General features: G+C 41.8%; 1 protein-coding gene across 2 annotated transcripts in view; it reads right to left on the bottom strand.

Moving 5' to 3' along the window:
• The window catches only part of MYOF (myoferlin), a 142,416-nt gene that overhangs the window by 59,433 nt on the left and 59,557 nt on the right, over nucleotides 1–23,426 (bottom strand). Inside the window, exons 12-22 of one of the 2 annotated variants that reach the window (XM_024563408.4) lie at nucleotides 22,956–23,082; nucleotides 21,368–21,471; nucleotides 19,348–19,416; nucleotides 19,205–19,248; nucleotides 15,895–15,977; nucleotides 13,851–13,889; nucleotides 12,452–12,576; nucleotides 10,973–11,089; nucleotides 6,424–6,601; nucleotides 5,085–5,209; nucleotides 1,724–1,830 (exon numbers count right to left, since the gene is read on the bottom strand). In XM_024563408.4, the coding sequence (XP_024419176.2) occupies nucleotides 1,724–1,830; nucleotides 5,085–5,209; nucleotides 6,424–6,601; nucleotides 10,973–11,089; nucleotides 12,452–12,576; nucleotides 13,851–13,889; nucleotides 15,895–15,977; nucleotides 19,205–19,248; nucleotides 19,348–19,416; nucleotides 21,368–21,471; nucleotides 22,956–23,082 (1,118 nt within the window). The remainder of the gene's footprint in view (nucleotides 1–1,723; nucleotides 1,831–5,084; nucleotides 5,210–6,423; nucleotides 6,602–10,972; nucleotides 11,090–12,451; nucleotides 12,577–13,850; nucleotides 13,890–15,894; nucleotides 15,978–19,204; nucleotides 19,249–19,347; nucleotides 19,417–21,367; nucleotides 21,472–22,955; nucleotides 23,083–23,426) is intronic. The other variant, XM_024563409.4, reaches the window with a different exon arrangement.

Raw genomic sequence — 23,426 nt, 5'->3', positions numbered from 1 at the left:
GTGGGCCTCCAGAGGGCTGTGAATCCCTGGAACTTTTAAAGAGAAGTGTGTATTTGTGTCGACATGCAGTGAGGTGTAATGATAAAGAACACAGGCTTTGGAGCCGACTATCTGGGTACGAATCCTGACTCCACCATTTACTAGTTCTATGATCTCAATAAAGTCTAAATAATGTTCCATCATCATCTCATTGTTGTCTTCTTCCTTGTCATTGTCTCCTTGTCATTCAAAGGGGCTCCCAAGAGGTTAAGAACCTCTTAAACCTCTTATATGGGGAAATTGTGCTGGCCTTGTTCCCATTCAAAATGAGAAGTCTGGACCAGCTGAGCTGGAGCCATGGCCTCCTTCTGCCAAGGCTTCCCTGTCACCATGGCAGCTGGCGGTGACACAGGGTGAAGTTGTCACCAATTCCAGGAAGTTCTCACAGTGTCTCTACCTGAAACTTCCACTGGTTTGAATTTCACCCAGCTTCTTAAATGAAGAAAATCCTAGCACGACTTCTCTTAAACACAAATTTCCTGCTACATGAAGTATAAGAGATTCCAATTGAATTCAAGAAATAGTTCACATGAATCTGATTTTTCAAAAACAATTTTTTAGCAAACCTTAAAATTCACATTTTCTACATGAAAGGTATTACCAAATGTTTCCGTTTGTTTGCATTAGTATATGACAATGTATTGGAAGGATTAAGTCCCAGGAATGATTCTTTGAGGCACAAATATATAGAGAAGCCAATAGCTCAAGTCACACGTAACGCTTTCAATAGTTAGATGTTGATGGTGTGAAACAAGGAGAGGGAAGAGGAGTTGCCCTCTGGGCATCGGATGCATCATTTCACCTCCTTGCGCCTGTTTTCTCATCTATAAAATACGGAGACTGGAAAAGATGACCTCTTAGGACCCTGACTGAGATTCTCTGAATACTAATAAACAGGGACCCAGCAGTACTTTCACCTCAGCTGCATGTCGATTACCTGCTTACGCCACTAGAAGGCACAAGGAGACAGGGAGACTCAGGGCATCAGCCCAGAGTGGGGAAAAATACCTCTGGTTCTCGCTGCTTGTGAGAAGTACTCAATAGGCTTTTCTTTTGGAACTTCCCTATCCTCTGCTTTATTAGCCAACATGTAAAATGAGTTTGGAAAGAATCACTTCCCCCTCTGGTTTCCAAATACCCAGAGATCTGAGCTGGCTCCCCAAGTCACAGTTATGAAATGTTCTCTAGCGCAAGTCAAATCCACTGGTTTTATATCAAGGAGGCTTGGCCAGAGTGTTGACTGGGCATTCAGTAAAAGAGTAACTAAAAAAGGCTGTTTCTGGAATGTGCTGGAATTACAATGTACTGAATGGTAAAACTGATGCCCGACCCCCAGATCCCATTCTCTGTGGGATTCCGGAGTCACCTTTTTTCGGAGATGGATGTGAGGCAGAGGCACAGCCCTGCGCCCTCCTCACCTCCCCGACCCCTTGCTGAGGTTGCCCTGGGATTGCCTCCTGGAGTTGGGCCTCAGCCTCTCTGGGCTGCTTTAGACTTGGCACCAACTCAGAAAGCAGAGCTCTTCCTGCTGGTGATTCAGAGACTCCTCCCAACTGAGAAGCTTGACTAATTCAGGTTTATTTTTCAGGTGAACACTGGGGACAACTCTAGAGGCTCTTCTGGTCTTACTGCTTAAGGGAGGGAAGCATGGCTGGGAATTCTGATACACACAAAATCAGTATACCTTGTGTCTTCTATAACTTCATCGATCAGCTTCAACCATATTTCAGCCAACTGGTTTGCGGGAATTTTACCTTGTATTCCTGATTTTAGAGCTTCTATGTTTGATTGCTGAAGAATTTGGAAAAAGAGGAAATAGTTGGTAATTGTGTTCTATGCCATTATATCCAGTAAAGGTTTAAGTTTAATTTTCAAGAAAAAAACCCCCAGAAAAACCTTTTTTTTTCTTTACTTTTAATAGTGCTCACTGTAGCTTATCACTATTTATTTTTTTTCAAAATACAGTCAACACTGATATGCTTAGGCAATAGGATGCCCTTTTCATATAGCTTTGACCTTTGAAGTGTGGATGAATAAGGGGCCAGATACTTAACCTGACAAGCTCAGGGGAGGCCTGCATGGTGGTCTCACGAACACAGAGACCTAAAGGAACCATATGGATGTTCTGAAATGAACACCTCCTAACAGAAAGCGGGTCATGGTGGTTGGTGTGTCCTAGGCTGGTATCTTCCTTGACAAAGGTCAATCTTTACCTTAACTGAGCCTGTCTAATGCCAAAGTAATTGCCCTTCTCAGACCCCTCTGGGCACTATCTCCCAGAACACAAGAACACAGAACCCCTCATTATTAACTTCTTTCCCTCATTCCACCTCTATGCAAATGTTCATTGTTAATGATCCTGTACCCACCAGTGTAAAATAAGTACCTGTCTTCTCATTTTACTTTTTGCCCAATCTCAGAGTTTTACCCCCACCCCTTTGCTTTCTCCAGTCTCCCCGATCTACCACCAGTGAATTTCAAGTAACTCTTCTTATTCCTCCTCCTTTGATTCTAATGTATAAAATAAGGTGCAAAACTGCCATTCTCTGGATTTTTCTTCCCAGCAATTGTATCACTTTGGTTCAAATAAACCCATAAAAATCCTTACAGGTTTGGGTGTTTCTGATATCAACAAAACAATGTAAATATTTTATGTATTCAAAAGGCAATAAAATAACACCAACAGAAGTAGGGGAAGGAACCCTAAAATGGAATATAAAATAGAAACAAATGACCTAACTGTATTTCATATGACTAAGATAACTACACTTAACTAACCAAAGTCACTTTTCAACACGATATTTTGACTCAGTTTAAAGGAAAGAAAAAAATCAAACATATCAAACTGTAATGAGGCTTTTTCCAAAATAACGGTTTATCTTTGGATTTCAGGGCTGAACAAATGACTAACGTGCTGAGGATAATGAAAGCCACGTTTCTCACTGTCGGAGAAGGGAGTTCTAAACACAAAGACAGGGAAGGCTAGAATGAAACCTGAGGCATTAGCAATGGAACTGGAGTTATCCTTACAAACTCATTGGATCCATTTACTTCTGTATTGACACGTACAGAAGTAAATATGTACATGTTTATACATGTGTGTGTGTGTAAGTTTGCTCACTTAGAAGGCCTGAAAGCAATGACATCTAAGTTAGCAGTGAGCACTCTTGTTTTTTACATGCCATCCCCAATACCAGGGACCAGGGCTCCCTGGAAAAATGGCGATTCCAGGGCTGGGGCAGCGACAGCACGAGATAAGCCCAGAGCATATTATGTCACCTTGAGTGTCTGCCAACAGACCGGTTGAGAGAACACACAGCGTGATTATCAAGAGTCCTAATCATGGAAAGCCACCATTCTGTCCAGATGAGCATGGAGTTAGAACACTGGTCAATGGAGAAAGCTGATGAGAAGAAATAGGGTAAAAAACGCCGAACACCTGTCAGGGAGGAAGAATCTCCCTCTACCCTTCAAGATTCTTCTGGCAGAACTAATAACCAAATTAGCACGAAACAGGTTAGCAGGAGACAAACATATTAAACTTTTTTAACATGTATACTTCTGTATACATGGGCAAGAGCCAGGAACACCGAGTAACTCTCTAAAACGATGGAAGACATCACCTTAAATGCCACCTTCAGCTGAAGAAGAAAGAGGATGTTGGGGGCGGAGAGTCAGTTATGGCGGGTCACCAGGAAAGGCACAGAAAACAAGGGCCAGATGGGCACGCAGACTGCAGCCCAGGCCTTCTCCACGGTGAAGGCCGACCTGACTGCTGGGAGGGAAGCGCCCTCACAGAGGGAGACTTCCTTACAAGTGTAAATGTTCTATTTCTACTTGGGTTTCAGAGCTTCTCCCAAATCTACTGCTTCTTAAAATTAACCAGCCCCAAACACTCAATACCCCAAAGAGGCATGTGTTGGGGTAGCAAACTCTGCTCCCCTTCATACTTAAAACATAACTAGATGGAGGTATGATCAATTCTCCACCAATCCCCTTGAGATAAGGGATTGGGAATTGATACCACAACTATAATGCATACCAAATGCAGCTTTATTATGTGAACAATTTACTTAACTTAAATCTAAAATTCTCCTTTAATATTATCTTTATACCATAAAACAATATTGTTAGATTTTCCCATGGAGTCTTAGATCAGGTATATTTCAGGACCCCCACGTGTCTTGTTCCAGCCCCGACAGAGGTTGACTCTCAGAAAAAATTAATACTAATGTAATTTGAAAATCAAAACCCTAATACCAGATGGATTTTATACTGATACTTGAGAGAAGTAACTTAGTATCTTTATCCCAACCACGTTCCATTTCTCCTCATCAATGTCAACTAGATGGATGATTTACAGATACCACAGTGAACCCCCACCCTCCAAAGGAGGAGAGTTCCTCTAGTCTACAGCAACAGGCTCTGGTTCCTCTGAGCCCGCCTCTTCCCACAGTAGAGATTTTTACTACTTTAACAGCAAAGCTGTAAGGGTCATATATTTCTATTGGAATGAACCATGGTCCACCCATATTCACATACAAATTGTGGCAGACACTGTGAGTTACCTTCCCCCCTCACCCCTTTCAATATCCACCTCCCTATTCCATCATAAGAGAAGTTTGATCTGGCCACCTGCCAGCCCAGACATAGACCGCATTTCCCAACTTCCCTGTGGTGAGATGTGATTGTAGGACTCAATTCCGGCCCATGGAAAGTGAATATAACAAACCAAGGTGTGGCTTCTGGGTCTTTTCCTTCAAAGGAAAGACCTGTGTCATCTTCGCCCCCTCTTCTCCCCTCCCTCAGACAATGACAACTCTTTAGGGATGGCAGAGCAACAAGAGGGAAAGGGCCTGGGGCCCTGATACCACTGAACCTCCACACCAGCCTTGCATCACCTACCTCTGCTACAACTAAGGAAACTGCTTTTACCTCGCTACAACTATCTTCTGAGGTCTGGTGTTATGGTGGCCTAGGCTGCATCCTAACTAATATATAGTTCACTGTCCGGTGAAGAGAAAATGTAGCAAAGATAAACTTACCAGCCGTTCTGCCATGACTAAGAGAGTGTTTACTGCATCCAGGCGATGACTAATATCCTCCCAATATGAAGTCAGGGTAACAACTGGCTTTGTGTGGGACCAAGGAAGGTAATAATAGTAGTTCCCTGGTGCAGAACATTGAGGGTCAGTGAACAATGGACACTTAAAATAAACATGTTCATTAAAGAGATGTGCAAACTGGGCTACTATTTAATTGTATGTTTGGGAAATGGTCTGGGTTGGTTGGGTTCTTTAATTTTATTCATTTAAGCAACTGAGAGACAGTTCTTATTCATTCAGCCTGTTTTGAAAAACTCCCTAAAATACTCAAGTAAACCAAACAAAACAGCCTTCAGGACTTTTAGTGGTTCAGGATCATGTGTCCAAACATCACTGATGATTACATAGCAGAGAGCACAGAGAGCACTGGACATTAGCGTGCGTGCGTTTGTCCCTGAAAGCTGCTATTCCAAATGAGTATTTTGTTGGAAGTGGGGCAAGAAAAAAGAAGTTTCTGTTTTTTAAAAGCTTTAGCTGGATAGATGGGATTTGGCATTACTTAGAATCTTAGAGTGATTAAGAATTATTAGCCGACATTTTGTAGCACATTTTATATTTAACACTGCTTTACGAAAATTAGGTAAAAACTAATTGTTGCAACATTTTATCAGAATTTCTCTCTCCCTTCTCTATACTCTTAAATCATTTGTCAACATTTTTATGACAGCATTCTCATACTCTGCCCTCCATTATCATTTATTTTATGCACTAGAATATAAGCTCCTTAAAAGCAGGGACTGTTTCTCATCCATCTTTGTTCAAACGCAGCTACATAATCCTCACAGCAACTGTGCAGAAGATGAGCAGACTGAGGGTTAGAATCCAGGGATGTGGCTGAGAGCATAGTGCTGGGGAGTGACAGAGCAAAGGCCAGAAGCTGGATTTTCCAGGCCCTGAGCCCAAGTCCCATACACTCCAACTACTCAGTCTGAGTGACGGGGGCCTGGGAGGGCAGAGGTGGGAACAGGCAGGAGATGCTTTCAGGCAGCTCAGCGTTTAGCAAGTTGCCATCTCGTGACTTTACAAAACAGACCCAGTGTTAAATTTGGGCATGGGATGGGGCGTGCAGGTTCAGCCCCTGGCACAGAGCACGTGGCTTCTTTGGTTTGACTAGTCTTAAAGGGGCCTGAGCTCCAGCCACCTCTCTTCCCCACTCAACCTTTTTTCCCCACTAAGCAAATGTTGGAGATAATGGCTGCCAGAGGCAGGATTCCTGGCATGCTCCTTGTCCTGTGGTGCACCCACTCTAAACATGTACAGGACAGAATGTCAGTCTTACCATCAAATATAGCACGGCTGTACTGAGTGGTTGATGCCAGAGGTTTACAGGTTGAGTCAAACTTGTTGCCATAGTTCCCGATGCTGACTTCAAACTGAATGGCCTCGCCAACGTCTTGCAACATGGTGGCCGAATGGAACACAGCACAGAGGCTGTACTTCCGCCGCCGCTGATATTTCTATAAAGTACAAGCAGACATAAGGCTCAAGGAAACTCCTTTTGCTCTAATTTGCATGCAGATTTCTAGCGAACATAACTCTAAACATAATAATTAGTGTTGAATTAAATCCAGTGAAGAATGTTCTGGAATCTAACAGTTGATAACCTTGTACTCATACAAACGGGCCAAGATAGAATGTTCACTGCAGCACTGATGGAAATAGAGAAAACAATGCAAACAACACAAATACCCATTGGCAAGCTCCTGGATAAACACATTGTGTTACAACCATATAAAGGAATGAAAGTTTATAAAATATTTAGGTAGATCCATATGTGCAAATATGGAAAAGGGGTATTTAAAAATGAACCCATTCAATATATATTTTAAAGATTTTATTTATTTATTTTTAGAGAGAGGGGAAAGGAGGGAGAAAGAGAGGGAGAGAAACATCAGTCTCTTGGTTGCCTCTCACGTGCCCCCACCCCAGGACCTGGCCTGCAACCCAGGCACATGCCCTGACTAGGAATCAACCAGCGACCTTTCAGTTTGCAGGCCAGCCCTCAATCCACTGAGCCACACTAGGCAAGGCCAATATATATTTAATACTGTCAAATGCATGAAGAAAGTCTGGATTAATATAAATCAAATTGTTAACAGTAATGGTGGGGCATATAAAAAGATTATGGTTAACTTTACTTTCTAAGTTATACATTTTTGATTCTTTGAACTGTTTAAGTATTAGTTTTCTAATCAGAAACAATAAAAACTTTTAATGTAGAATTTTAAAATAAATGAAATTAGGTGTATTTATTTTTCTGAATAAATATCAAACAACCTTTCTTCCTTTCCTTCCTTCCTCCCTTCCTTCCAATTACTGGTTTACTGAGTGTATGAACGTGTGAGGGAGTTGAACATATAGCCAACAATGACCACACTGAGTATCTGTCAGTCTAGGAGAAATGACCAGAAGTCCTTGAAGTTTTCCTTCACTTGGGCACATAAAATCTCTTCAATCCAAATCCGGTCCTAAACCCTTTGTTACTTACTTTTCTTACTTTTTTCCTTCTTTGTGGATCATATCCCTACTTTGCATTCTTTATTCTAACAGAGCAATACGATGGTTTAAATTGCTGTACTTGATTAAGTCCTGGGCATTCTGCCATTTAATACTGTCCACACCTAGAGTTTGTTCTGGATCCCTGTTGGCAGACCCAGTCTCCGTATACACTGGCCCAGCTTGGGAGTGGGACACCAGCGGTTACCATAGTGCAGCCGTATTGGCTATGGGCTCCACTGGTGAACTCCTGAGACCCATGAGTGACAGTATTCAAACTGCATGACAAATTTCTCACCACAGTAAGTTTAGTTCAAAAGCCTCTAGAGAAGGAACTCCCAGCTCTGTAGTCTTTCAACTTAAGATTTGGAGGCCACGTGGGTATCAAACTTTGGCATATGACGGCTTTTTTGGTGTTGTATTTGTTTTGTTTTTTTCGGTTGCTGCCTTGCTACTAATTGTGTACGATTATCTGAACAGTAAAGTAGTGATAACTTTCACTTCTAGGAGGCTAATAAAAATGACTTGATCCTTACAGGATATTTATAACTGATTTTTCTTTCCTTCCTTATTCATCCATACCGCAGCTTTATTCTACAAAATGAATCACAATCATGGCTGGGTCTTCTGACCTGTGTGATGCAAGAATGTGGTCATCCATTCACAGAAGTGCTCAGACAACTGTTCTGAAATTTATGTTATGCAGTAAAACACACATAGCATAAAATTCACTCATCTTAACCGTTTTTAAGTGTACATTTCAGGGGCATGAAGTACATTCACATTTTGTGCTACCATTGCCACCATCTATCCACAGACTTCTTTTTGACTTAAAAACTGAAACTCTGTACCCATCGTACACCAACTCCCCATTCCCACCTACTTTCTGTGTCTGTGGGTTTCGCTACTCTGGGCACCTCATGTAAGCGCAGTCAAGCACCATGTGTCCTTTCGTGACTTAGCATAATGACTTCAAGGCTTAGCCACATTGTAGCACATATCGGAATTTCCTTCCTTTTTAAGGCTGAACACTGCATTGTATTGTTCAAAGATAAACTGAGGCATATTAAAATGTTTCAGTTTATTTGATCCAACATCAATCAGAATCAGGCAGCAACAAGCCAGACGTGGTTAGGAATGCTCTACTGACAAGAGAAAGGGGAAAGGCTTTATAGAGCAGATGTAGAAGGAAATCATTCGATTGGTTACAGCTTAACTGGTTGCATTTTTGGAAAAGCCTCATTGGTTATTTGTGAGTTGCTGGGTTTTGGTTTCCGTGTCCTAACTGTGAGGCATTTACAGGCTTAGGTTTTGCTTGCTCATATAGGCTGCCAAGGCATTATGGCCACTCAGTGTGATGGCCCCCTTGTTTAATTAACTTAACAGTACGCACACACCACATTTTGTTCACCCATTCCTCTATCAGCAGATGCGTGGGTTGCTTCCATTGCCTGTTGTGAACAATGCTAATATGAACACAGGCGTACAAGTACCTACTTGAGTCCCTGCTTTCCATTCTTCGGGGTGTCTGCACAATAGTGGATCACTGGATCATATAGTGATTCTATTTTCAACTTCTTCAAGATCTTTAACTTTTAAGAATGTCTGACAGTGACTGCAGCGTGTTGTTTTGAAGAACCCTAGGACACCCCATGGTTACAAAATCTCAATTTTGGTGAAAGGAATTTTCAACCTGGTATAACTGAAACCTCCAGCAGGATTTCCTCAGAAACCCTTCTGAGTCACAATATTTTTTGGAAGTCTTTCTAAAACACTGGTTAGTAACCTTAGCTGCATGTTGGATCACCTGTAGAGCTTTAAAATATACTTATATCTGGGCCCCACTTCCCAAGGTCCTGCCAATTTTGTAAAGTTAAAAGAGTCCCTACCTTAGTCCACTGTCACTTTGGTAGAGAGAGGCTAGGGGGAGTTTTGTCACTTGTTAGGAGTCCCCTTAACACCCCACAGCCACACCCCCTAAACTATCCATGGTTCAGGAATGTTGTTGGAAATTCTGGATTTGGTTTGAATTGTTTTAAGAAAATAACAAAGTAGGAAATTATTTGTATTAGAACTTATATATACAGCATAACTTCTCTTTTTATAAATCATTTGGATGGCATCAGAGAAGGGAAGGAGCAAAAATATAAAACACAATTTGGGGCTGAGTCAGGGTCAAGGAAAAAAAGTGATCAGTTAATGGAACCGTCCGTTACTGCAGGGGCTGCAGGGCACGGGGATGGTGCGTGTGGGGCAGAGATGCTGCCTCCAGCTGGTTGGCTCTGTCCTGGTTGGCTCTGTCCGCACACCTCCACAGGGCCAGGATTCCATTAGAAAACTCTGGTTTTCCCCATGAATAACTTGAGGTACCTGCAGAAGTCCTGATAGGACCCTCACCTGAGAGGTTCTGGACCAAGACAATAATTCAGGCTCTGGCCATCACTACAACCCCAAAAAGAGTGGGTACACACTGTGAGCAAGTTGCTCAAGATGGAGCCGCTCCTGGGACCACTTTGCCAGTCCAGACTCCAAGAGGAGGGCCCCCTTCCATCTGCGTACCTGCCCCAAAGCAAGCTGTCCCAGAGTAGTGCACCTGAGAACTCTGCCCTGCCCCCCAGCTCTTTCCCACTTCCCCTGTGCCCTCAGGACCCAAGGGGTGAAGAGAAGAAGGAACAGTCAACACCATTTAGGGAAGTCTGGTGACTTAGCTTTTGTTAGGGCCCTCCCTTAGGAGCGCTGGGGCACAACTGCCTACAACGAAGCTAAAGCATGCAAATAAATCACTGTCTATTGGACACAGAGGGGTGTTCCTTCCTCTTTAGGGTCTTGGGGCTCTCTGGGTCATCAGTGACCATTGCACTTCACTTTGTAGGTGGAGTTGGTATAGGGAGGAGTTTCAGAAGTGAATTTAGGGAAGGGGGTGATTTTTGTCAAGCAGGATAAAGGGTAGCAGGTAACACCATAGTTCTTGAAGTTGGCTGCGAGCCAATACGGCATAGAACATTAAGGGTCAAGGAGGCTGTATGTCAAAGAAAATTGCCCAACTTGCCATCTTTGCTCTGTCTACTAAATATGGCTAACACCCTGTGATGAAACAAGTCTCATCACCTCCCCCTCCACCCCACAGTGGGCTGTTGTGGAAAGATCAGAGGGCGCTGAAGGGCACTTGCTGTGACTCAGGCCTCTCTCTAACTCTGCCACAGCTCACTCTTCAGTCCCTGGATGTCCCCTTCAGGCCCGCTGGCTCAGGCAGGCCAGACCCAGCCAGCCTACCACCAATCCTCTAATACACCCTTTTCTGTACCAAGCATTATCCTCACTCCAACATTTACCTCAACAACCAGCAGGTCATCGTTTGAAATGGGCTGAAGCTTTTTATCTGGTGGTGTCTTCTCAAGAAAAGTGCTCAGTTCCACCAAGATTCTGCCTCTGTAGGCAACTCCTTCTCCCTGAAAGGCAACAACACAAGATTATTCCTCTCCGCACAAACAATAGCAAAAAGAACAGTCTCTCCACTCCAGTAATCCAGCTACAAAAAGTTTCTCCTTCCAGAGCCCAAACTGCCAAAATGAATCAGTCAGCCACCCTCGAGGCTGGGTTTAGGTTTGGTATCTACAGAAAAAAAGAGCCAATGATTTCAGGGAGCATCCCAAAGAGAGCCAGGGGAGCCAGGACTAAAAGAGATCTTAGCCACACCTGAGGTCAGAGGCTTTTAAAGATCCAGAGGGGTTCCTGGGGGCTGGGGGTTGGCAGTGGAAGGAACTAAGGTCTCCCTCACCCCATGTCAGCAGAGCAGTTCTGTGTTTATCTACAGTAACGTGGCTCCTTTTCTTCTCTTCGCAGAATGAAAAGGCTGCTGTGTTGGAAACCACAGCAAGCCTCACAGTACCCAGGAAGTAAAGGAGCAAGGTGTTCTAGGTGCAGCCGAGTGTGAGGATGAATATCAGATACCCCACCCCCCACCCCCATACCCAGCAGCCCTGACAACGGAATCTTCCGGTGAGGAAGGGAGGTCTCCCACTCCCACAGCCGGTCCTCTGCCTTCCTCTTTCTGGGGCATTTTCTTTCTACCTCGGTCCCTTTCTGGGTTTTGGGAGCTGACTAAAAGATATTCTTCGGCTTCTAAGGTACCAGAAAGATCACTTCCCACCTCTGGGCCTCCATGTCCACACACACAGAATGAAGAGGTTGGATCAGATCAGAGGCAGCAAAGAGTTTCCTCAGGCCTGTCGCCTCCAATAACTTGGTGAATTCCTCGCACAAGGCATTGAACAGAACTCTGAGGCAGCACACTTGCTTCTTAGCAAAGAGAGCCAGCATTGCTTACGGACACCTGTTGTAGGAGTAGGGGATGGCCGCGCTAGGCATTGGCAATGACCAAATCAGGTGGCCTCCAGGATCCTTTCCTATTCTTCTTTTTAATAGATTTTATTTATTTATTTTTAGAGCAAGGAGAAGGGAAGGAGAAAGAGAGGGAGGAAAACAGGTTGCCTCTCGCACGCCCCCATCTGGGGGCAACGGGGTACCTGACAGGGAATCAAAGCAGGGACATTTCAGTTTGCAGGCATGTCAGTGCCCGACCCACTGAACCACGCGAGTCAGGGCCTCATTCTTGTATTCTAAGACTTGAGGCACGTGAGACTTCTGTCCTTCGACACTTGATCAGTTATGGGGTAGGTCTGTGTGTGTGTGTGTGTGTGTGTGTGTGTATGGAGGAAGGTCTCCTAAATATGAGACTTCACTACAACAATCATAAGAAGGAATCTCATTAACAGTGCTCATTAATAACAAACCTTAATTGAGACACTAACCTTCCCAGTATTTAGCTCCTCATAGGGGTCTGGGAATCCCGTGTACTCTCTGGGGCTTCCGTAAAGGTTCAGATAACAAGGTCCAAATGTGGGGATAAAGCCCACCTCTGTTTCTCCTGTATTTGCTGAGAGATAACATCATCATTAGATTTTAGGCTGTTTAACACTTAATCTGTTGAAATAAACATTAGTTATTAGTTAGCTGGGTGAGACTGTTTTCCTCCACACGGTGAGTTAGTTGTGTTAGTGGGAGTTATAAGCACTTGGGAGACGGGCCATGGTTCCCTTGCCTTACTGCTATAAAATGTTAAACTAGAATAATTGGGGAAAGTTCAAGTAAACATGTTATTCTTTAAAAAAGATAATGTTATTCAAATGAAAGAATAAAAAGACTTTTAAGATGATCTTCACATTTTTTGCAAGTTTATAATTGTCATCATTAAATATGTCATTGGCAATCGGGATAAAAATTATATAATTTTGGAAAGTCATTTAAATGATGTATGTCAGATTAACTTTGTCCCCCAAAAAATGTCATTTAGTCTCAAGTTAAAATATATAAGAGACTTAAAATCTGTACATGTAACAATGAACTGCCTGTAGCTATAACACCATAGGATATTCATAAGCAACATGAAGTCCCCGTTCACTACGTTCTGTCTCTGAGGAACAATCAATATGCTCCTCATTTCCGCTATCTGATCTTAGCAAGAGTACCCCCCAATGAGGGGCACTTAGGGCAATGCTAGAAAATAGCAGGGGTCAAAGGAGATTGTGGGTAAATATGGAAATGTAAGAGCTGCATGGGTTTGAGAGAAGGGAAACCTCTGGAAACCTCAGCAGCCTCATCTGTCAGAGGAACTACATCTGCCCCAGCGAGTTGTGAGGGTCAAGTGTGAAAGTATTGCGCAAACTTGCAAAGAATGGCGAGAGCTGCGAAAAACCAAAGGACAGGTTAGATCCCTCATATGTGGAAGATGAAGACCTTCAAGGTACAAAGGGGAAAACAGTATCTTTCAACCTAGAGAGCCATGGTGAAAGTGGGGGAAAGTTATTTCATACATTTCAACCAATTGATTTACTGCCCCCTATCTCAATGTATTGAATATAAACAATAACAAAAAAAGTTATATCTCACAAACAGTCATTTACAACGAAGCCAACTAGGGTGGTTTGCATCTAGGTGAAAATGCGAGACACGTAGCAATGCCTGGTTAGCACAGTTGTTTTAAGCTTAGTGATGCAGCACAACTACACAGCAGTAACACAAAAATTATTTTTAGGACAGCACAAGGTCAAAAAAAAAAAGGCTCTAAAGGCAACCAACTGATAAAAAAATCTTAACAAGACAATAGCAAATAGGAAGATTTAGAAGAGAACAAAATTACAAAGCATAAACCTGTATATGGCGCAGCCCCAGATCCCGAAGATGACAAATCTACATAGTAAAAATACAATTGGTTAACAACAAATGAAACACAGCATTATAAAAGAGATGTTGAAAACGTGAACCAAACCCAGTGCTTGGTAAGTGGTTTAGCAACACCAGAAAAATCCTGAATTCAGACCCAAGCCACAAGACCCTTCTGTAATTTACACAAATCTCACTGGTTAAATGCAAAATGGCTCAATACTTTGAGACAACATGAAATAACCCAATCCCTCCAGTCCCAGGACCACCAGGTGTCTGGGAAGAGTCAGCTTCTCACCCCTAAAGAAGGCCTGGTGATGGTGCCAACATTTCATGTTTTTAATAAAATATTTACTTGTCTTATGTCTGCCTTAGTTGGGACCAACACCAGAAAATATAAGTTAATGCAGTCTGAGGCTGTGTAAGCAAAGGCCTGTATTTTATGTTCATTATTTGTTTCTTTTGGGGAGATGCCTGCTGCTCGATGTTCTTTTGAGACCCTGTAACAGACAGTCCGCAGGGCTTGCAAGGAGAAAAGACCTCAGAGACAGCGGCTGAAACTGTAACAGTTTGTGTTTAATGGATGAATGGCTATTACTACCATACCACTAAGAAAAATGCTTGTTTCAATATTTCTTGAATAATTACCTTTAGGTAATTATTATAACTTCTTGCTAATCATAAATGAATTTAATAATTAACAGTTAATCTAGTCTTTAACCAATCTTTATCTAACCAATGCTTTCATCCAATCTTCATATTTGAATTCCTCACTTGATAAGGAGAGGCTATAAACCCACAGACGTTTTCCCTCCACTCCTCTTCCTTCTTTCACTTCTAATCTCTACCTTCTGAACTCTTACTTTTACATTGTAATGGGCGATGAAAGTTACATTCTGTTTAGAACTTTGACTATAGGCTTAATAAAAAATAAAAAATTAATAGTGCTTACATAACAACAACCATATAAACATTGTTCTCTGCAGAGAAAAGGAGACTTGCAATTACCTTTCCTTTGCTACTGTTCCAGCAGCATGGTCCCTTATGCCACTTGGCAGACAATGTTCAGATGAAATCTCTTAACTTCTACCATTTGCTTAAAATAATGACACAAGTGACTTTATAATTGGGCACCTTCTTCATTCAGCTCTTTGTTTTTTCTCAGAATTTCTAAAGGCCTTTTTTTTTCTCTTGAGAGAGGAATTCTATAGCCTCCTCACCACATGTCTATTATCTTCCAGATTCTTATTCCCGCTGTCTACTGCTTGGTTTAACAATATTAAAAAAATAAAGTCCTCTCTTGAACAAGATAAGGATGAGAGTCATCTTAGGTTTCCCAAGACAAGATTGTGCCTCAAATGCTCTCACTTTACTCAATATGTTCGATCTATTAGCAGATATAAGAATTGTTATTATTTTTATTTAGGCAACAAAAAATAAGATGCTGATATTATTAATGTATTTCATTATTCTTTTCTCTTACAATCTCATTTATTCCGTATTACAATCCCTGACATATGCACAGAACCGTAATGCCAGATAGAGGCAATTAGTCCTCAGTATGGAAAACAATAAAAAGCGTATTGGTTATTGATGACTGTTAGCATGAAAACAAAATACACATTATGTTAGGGAGCAGAAATTACATGGTTCATTGTCATTTGACCTCCTTGTTCCTTCCAAGGGAGTCAATTAAGAAAGGGACTATTATGGTGGAATTGTTTCAACGCCACTCTAAAAAAATAAGGTGTTAAGCAGTCTATATTGACACTGAAAATTTTATAAAACAGCTACTGGGAAAGAATTTTTGGATGGAATCAAGAAAGTTAAAATCTTCAAACTGTTAGCTGCCTTAATTACTAATTAGTTGCTTTGCTGGTCATCCCGAAAACATCCCTGAAATGGTTCACTAAGCTTGCTCATCACATTTGGCTTTTAAGAAACCAAGTCCATTGCAAGATGGCTACCCCAGTTTATTCCTTCTCTGGAAGTTCTGCACCCTGTCCTGTTCCAGCTGTGCTGTGTGACTTACCTTCCACCTCCCCACCAGAGGCAGCAATTTTCGAGAGGTGAAGAAACGTTGTTCCAACGACATCATTTTTGGTAAGACGGTCCCTGTGTAAGAGAACAGGTTACAGCCTCCACCTGTGAGGATGTATCTTCAGTTCAACAACAGTAAGACAGAGTTGGAAAAGACCCTCGATCTCGGAAATCACCCTGTCCAGTGGGCCTCAAGCTTTACTATACTTCAAATAAAAAAAATCACTCAGAACCCCCCCACACTCACCTCCCATTCAAGCTTTTGATTCACTAAAAGCAGGGGCAAAGAACAAATCTGCATATATAACAAGTGTCGCGTTGGCCAAAAAGTCTGTTTAGTTTTTTCTGTAAAAGACACATTTTTCACTTTCACCAATAACTTAATTTTTTAAATATGTATATATATTTTAAAGATTTTATCTATTTATTTTTATAGAGAGAGGAAGGGAGGGAGAAAGAGAGGGAAAGAAACATCAATGTGTGGTTGCCTCTCACATGGCCCCCCACTTGGGACCTGGCCCACAACCCAGGCATGTGTCCTGACTGGGAATCAAACTAGCAACCCTTTGGTTTGCAGCCCATGCTCAATCCACTGAGCTACACCAGCCAGGACACCAATAACTTTATTGATTTGGGTATTTTGAGTATGTTGGCTACCTCCTACTATTGGCTTCTAGTGGATATAGGTTAGAGGGATGGGGGGGGGGGGCTGCTAAACATCTTCCAATGCATAAAACAGCCCCACAGCAAAGAATTATTTGACCAAAATGTCAATAGTAACAAGAAACTTCGCAAACCACTTTTAACAAGTTCCATCAGTCACAGCACCTTCTCCATACCCTGCACAAATCTTTTTTTGCATTTCAGTTATATCTTTATGTCTGAAATAATAAAGCTGAAAATGTTACATATTTTTTCCATCTTCAATATTAAAATGGCTACACAAAAATTCACCAATTTTGGTAAGTTTTTTTTAAATGCACACTGATATGACAGCTGTCACAATACAATCTAACAAAATTGTTCAAAAGAAGTTAAAGAAACTAAGCACTACTAGAACCATCGTAAGAAAAAAACTAAATAAACTTTTTAGCCAACCCAATATATTTCCTAATGGATTCTGATGCAGATGGTCCTCCAGACATCCTTTAAGAAACAATGATCTAGTCGGACAACTAATTTCAGTTATGGAAACTGAGATTTTTACAGAGGTTATGAGATTGCCTATGGGCACATTCAATACTGTTGTCATAAAACGGATGAATCAATTACAGGCACATTACAAATGAGTATAATATAATCATACTACATAGAATAAGTACATACCTTATTTTATCATGTTCATACTAATTATTCAACACCATGATGCTTTAATAACTACAATGGGCTACATCTAAGGGTTATTTTCAATTCAATTCAAATATTTATTGAGCACTACTGTTTGATCAATGCTTTTTTTTCTGACGACAGTTGCTTGCCTGGAACCTAAATCTTATTATCTGTATGGTAGGGTCGGATTTGCCCTCTATAAGTATGTATAACTTTGTGTATATTTTGTGGGCATCTTATCTTCGAGCCTAACTCATGAGTCTCTGGCTGGACACATAGTAGGTGTAAAAAATAAGGTTTATATTACTAACATCCTCTCTATTTAATTCTTCCTCTTCTTTGTTCTATCTAGTAGTGCACACACACTCTGAAGTTTAGGAGCCCATGGTAGGGAGGAAACATTCAACTATAGCATGATATTATATATTATAGTAATATATTGTATGTGATATACAAGATCAGGCAAAGATAGGTTAACAGTTGTTCGTATGAAAAAAAATACAATAATTAATAAATAATAGTGTAAGAATAAGCCCTGTGTTTCACAAACCTACTTTTGCCTCATTCTGTATATTTATAATATATAATATAATATATAGTATATGATAATATTAGGTTATAGAAAGTGACTAATTAAACGCAGTTGGCATGAGAGCTTGCATTTTTATCTCCAGCCAGAAGGGTTAAATTTAAAGCCTCCTTAGCTTTCACTCAAGGTATTGTGCAAATATCCTGCAGGGTATGCACCCTAAGACCTGGATCCCAGAGTCCCCAGTTAGGCAGGGTCCCTCTGGGCACTCTAGCCTGCACTGTGGCTTTGGAGAGGGCAGGCTAGGTCCAGACAAACCATACACTCGCAGTGGTCACAGGCAACTCCGAGACGGCTCGGACAGCAGTAAGCCTGCAGCAGAGCCTGTGGCCAGATGCTCACCTGAGCTACGCAGGGTTCAAACCCACACTCTTGAGGGCTCCCGAGGCTCCTGAAGTATCTTCAAAATGTCACCTGAGGGCCATAAGGGCCTTAAACTCACTGGAAAGGACATTTTGTCCTCGGGTCCTTTTATGGCTCTCAATTAACTGAATAAATTAATTAACTGAACAAAACAAAGCCTCCTTTCCTCCTCCCAAACTGCATTGTTGCCATAGTACCAAGAGAGTATTAACACAAAAGTCAAATACACTTGGCTAAGGAAAAACTAAGGCCAGACAGTAGGAGGCCCAACTGAGTAACTATCTGAGTGACTGTGGGCAAGTCACCTGACCTCTCTGAGCTTCAGTGTCTCCATGTGGAAAACAAACTAACAATAGAAGTCTCTATGCAATAGGGTTACTCTAAAGACTAACTGGAATGAGGTAGGTTAAGGCATGAGGCACAGCACCTGACACTTGGTAGCGCTCAGAAAACAGTAGCCAACATAATAAACACTGATAATGAGGATGAGGATGATGAGGATGATGATATTTGCCATTTCCACCCTCAGGGAGCTAAAGGCTGCAATTGAATGCCTCATCAAACTAGAACACACCCAAGAATGGAGGTTGGTCTAGTAAAAATTCCATCAGCACCTTTCAAACAATTTACTGCATTCAAATAGGTAGCTGTGTCCATTTTTCCTTTCTAACAACAATCATAAAATGTTGTAGTGATTCTTCCCAAACATGGTTTACTCCATTTCTGAGGCCTATTTTGAATGGCCTAATGGTATTACATTCCTTATCTTGGGGCATTTTCAGATAATTTATTCCTTCTTTGTTTATGAGCAGTTGAACTAAGATATTCAAAACTTTTATGCAACAACACTATTATTATATTTAAAAGAAAGCATCCAATTCCAAGAACAGTTTATTCCTTCCCTCTGGCAGAAAAGAAAATGTACTGAAATGTAAGAGATGATCTAGAGTAATGTCCCTTAATATCCAAATGTTTAATTCTTTAATTTTGAATTAGACACAAGTCCATTTTTTTAACTCACCAGTCATAGACTGTTAGTTTTATTTTTTCACACACTGAAGGAAACTGTTAAAATAAAACAGAAAAAAGTAGTTATTTCTCAATTTATATAGTAACTGTTAAAGAAAATATTCTTACTTTTTCTGAAAGAAAAGAAAGTCAAACCTTGATCTGAAGATTGACAACTTGATTCCACATGGGGTTTGCATTTTTCTCAATTATATTTGTGCAAACCTGTAAAATCATCAAAGCAAAACAGTAGGTATTCAAGCTTCTGATTTCTAAGTTTGGAATATAGGCATACTAGGTTATGCCTCTAGCAGTTTACTTACAACTTATATACTTAGTACCCTGGGTAAAGTTTATTTTTCTTGATAATGATTTAGTGAAATACGACATGGGTTTAATAACGATCTTTGCTTCCTCTATACACTAAAAGTTTGTTTTTAATTGCCAGATTTCTGACATTGTGCTAGTGTAATGGTGCCAAGATTAATGTTTATAGTATAGAGCATTTATTACATACTGCCTATTATAAGCATCTCTTCATTAACACGTCCAAACGGGTCTTTTGATCCTGCCCACTAACCCCTCTCCCAGTCTTTCCATCATCATTCACCAGGTGGCTCAGGCTTACCACAAAGTCAGCCATCCATCTCTCTCTCTGTCTCCCTCTCTCTCCCCATCACATGCTTCATCCAATCCATGAGTAGATCCTGCCACCCTTATCTTCCTGTGGATCCTGATCTTCCCCAGGGTCCTGTAGTTGGCTCCTATCTGGATCTTCACGTCCTCTCCTGCCTCTTCACATTCAGGTCACTCCACTGGGTAGTGTCTGCTGTGAGCTCCCAAGTTACGCTTAGAATAAAGTCCAGATCCTTCCTCTGGTTGATAAAGCCCTACTCCCCAGCCCCCACCCCCACATCTCTCTGACCTCACCTCTTTGTTTTCCCCTTTGCTCCCTCCACTCCAGCCACCTGGATGTTCTTTGGCTGCAAACATGTCTCCTCCTTGCGGCCTTTACATCAGCTATTCCTCTGTCTGGAAGCTCCCCTGCCCCAGCCCCCACATTACCACCCCAGGTCTCTGCACCATCCAGGCCTCTGCTCAAATGTCACTTCCTCAAAGGTATCCCCATGGTATCCTACCTAGCTAAATACCCCTTCAACTTCCCACGCCAATCACTTCTTGTTCCCTGCTTTATCTTCTGTGTCGTACTTAGCACTACCTGAAATTATTCAATTACTTGTTAGCTTGTTTCCTGCTGTTCTTCTGTTACAAAGCAAGCTCCACGAGAGCAATGGCTGACTGTCTTCCTCAATTCTACTTCCCAGCACATGGGACAGTAATCTGATATTAAATAGGCTCCCAATAATTACTTCTCAAATTAATGACCCTTTCAACACTCCTATGAGATTATTATTATCCCAGAGTGGGGTGATATCTGAATTTAAATCAGGCCTCATCTCACTTCAGAACTCAGGGCTTTTCTGCTGCTCTCCATTGACTCCCCTAGGAAATAACACTCAGTCCACGTGTGTGTCATTTGCCAAATCTCTTTCATAAATAAATGGTTCAACTACATAGAAGATACTAGTTTTTCATGTTTACATTTGTCCATGGTGGGGTGTTATGCTTCTAGGGAATCCCACTCTCAAATCTTTGACCATCTCTATAGGTAAAAGTGTTGTTTATAGGTGTTCCTATACTGAGTCCCCCAGTTTTCCCCAGAGGGCCAGGACGGGGTTCCCCTGCCTGACTCTCCAGCTCCAGCAGCTCACTGGGGAGTGGGAGAGGAGACCCGTGACAAGAGTGAGTTGCTGGGTATTGGGGGGCTAGATTCTAGGACATTCACCAGGGAGTATGACTGCTGGCTAGGGAGCTTGCCTAAGATTAAGATAATCTTGGACCTGGGAAATAATCCAAATAATTCAGTGGTAGCTTTCACTATTTTAATTTTTCAAAAAGAATGAATTTTCCAATTTGAGCCCTGCATACTTTCCACTCTAAGTTAACCGGGGGAGAAGTCTGGCACATTCAGACCCAGATAATCTGTGTCCCTGCAGAGTGCCTGGCTCACCAGGGGGCCGCTTCAACACAGAAGTAGCAGGGATTCACTCCAAGGAAAGCACAGTGGTTTGTATGTTAATTTCTAGAGGAATCCGCATTTAGATCACATACAAACCTTTTTTCCAGCAAAGGAAACTTCTACAAAGGGATCCACTAGGTTCTTCTTATCTGCGTCGCCTCCAAATATTTCCTTTATCGTCTGAGAGAAGGCATCGTCCACTGGAAAATAACACGCCACACGGCAGAAATTAAATCTAATTCTCTTAAAGGAATAGAAATTACTCAACAAAATTAAAAAATGTTCTCCTCTGCATGAACACAGGTGTCCCCAACAAAAATTATTCTCAAAAGCAGCACTGAGCCCTGGCTGGTGTAGCTCAGAGGACTGAGCGTGGGCCTGCGAACCAAAGCATCACCAGTTCGATCCCAGTCAGAGCACATGCTTGGGTTGCAGGCCATGCCCCCAGTATGGAGTGTGCCAGAGGCAACCACACATTGGTGTTTCACTCCTTCTCTTTCTCCCTCCCTTCCCCTCTCTCTAAAAATAACAAGTAAATAAAATCTTTTAAAAAAAAGTGGCATTGTATTGTAGAAACCCTTTGTGTCTTAGCTGAGAGAGAAAATGTTTTTTCCCCAACAGAGTTTTAAAACCATCAGGAGCACCTTGAAAGTTAAACTGATAAATTATTATGTTGAGAATCAATCATTTATTGAGGAAAAAGTAGAAATAAAAAGTTCATTCAGAGACTAAGAGACAATTCTTAGAGTCAGGCCTGGTTTCAATTTGGAAAAGGTAATTTAGGTCAAAAACGATATAGCCCTAGTCTGAGTTTTTCGGAGAAGTTCATGAAAATTTGACAATCATAAATCATTTATTCAATTATGAACAGCAGGTCGTTGTTTTAACAAACTTAAAAGTAAATACAGATCAACTAAACAGGAATTTTGATGTGAGCTTTAATTTATTTACTTCATCTAAGATATTTCTGAGGAAAAGTTGGTATAGGGAGGCATTTTAGGGTCTTTAAAAAGGGAGGGGTGTCCCCGGGAAAAGGAGCCAATCCTGAAGAGATCCATGGCCCTCAGTGGGTGCTGCCCCCTGGGGACTTGGAGAGGAGACCTTTGTCGTAGGGTCCAACAGGAGGCACACCGGTGGGCCAGGCAGGCAGGATGCTGGGTCCTGGGCACTGACAGGACTAACTGGACTAGTCTCTATGCACCTTAAATGCATCCAACCTCTTAATACACACATCTCATAAGACAGACTTCTAGCTATTGGCACTTAACCACCCTTTGCTCAGCCATTTTTCATAATCCAATAGCCAACACATTCATTTGTCTATAAAATTTCACATTTTCCTTTGGGATGAAAGGAGTTGGAAGTGCTGACTGCCAACCTCTCTTTAGTATTCTCTAGAGCAAAGAGGAGGTATGGAACGTTGATGAAAGAAGGGATGGAGCAGAAGGGTCAAAAGGCTCAACAAAAACCACATATCAGTGACCAACTGGCTACCTCGTGAACCAGCTCAGGTAGCTTGCAGTGGGGCCAGAATGAATGAAAATAAGTTCATGAAGGTCTTTAAGAATGCAAATAAAAACATGTGATAGGGAGCACCAATCCCTATTGGGAGCATGATTTTAAACAACACACCTAATCACGCAAACAACTGATTGCCCCGGGGCAGGGTGAAGTCAGTACGTACTCTGGGGGATATCCTCTGCTCGGTAGATTTTCAGCATGAAGGTCACCCAGCGGAGGGCGATGCCAGCAGGGAGTAACAAATTGCTCTCCACATCGTCGCTGTCATTGTCATAGTCTTGTTTCTCAGGCTGTTGGTGACACACAATAGCAAATTACACACACAGAAAAGCAGTGCTTCTGAGAACCCAGGCTGAAGCTTCTGAAACCCCACTGATCACAGCTGTTTCAGGCTTCAGAGTTCAGCCGTCAATCCAGGAAAACTGCTCTACGAAATCCACGTGCATGTTTCTTCAATCAGTACACCATGAGCAAATAATGTGTTCTGTGATTTTATGAGCACTAAATAGTAAAGAGAGAGATTCTGAAATTCTCCCAATTTCCCTCTGGCCTCTCACTAGTCCACTATTCCTGGCTTTGCTACCCGGTTTCTTAGAAGGACAACTGTCCTTTTAAAAAGCAATGTCTGATTCTG

The sequence above is a fragment of the Desmodus rotundus genome, chromosome 4 (assembly GCF_022682495.2).
Source record: "Desmodus rotundus isolate HL8 chromosome 4, HLdesRot8A.1, whole genome shotgun sequence".
NCBI lineage: Eukaryota > Metazoa > Chordata > Mammalia > Chiroptera > Phyllostomidae > Desmodus > Desmodus rotundus.
This window is presented reverse-complemented; position numbering and strand designations above follow the sequence as displayed.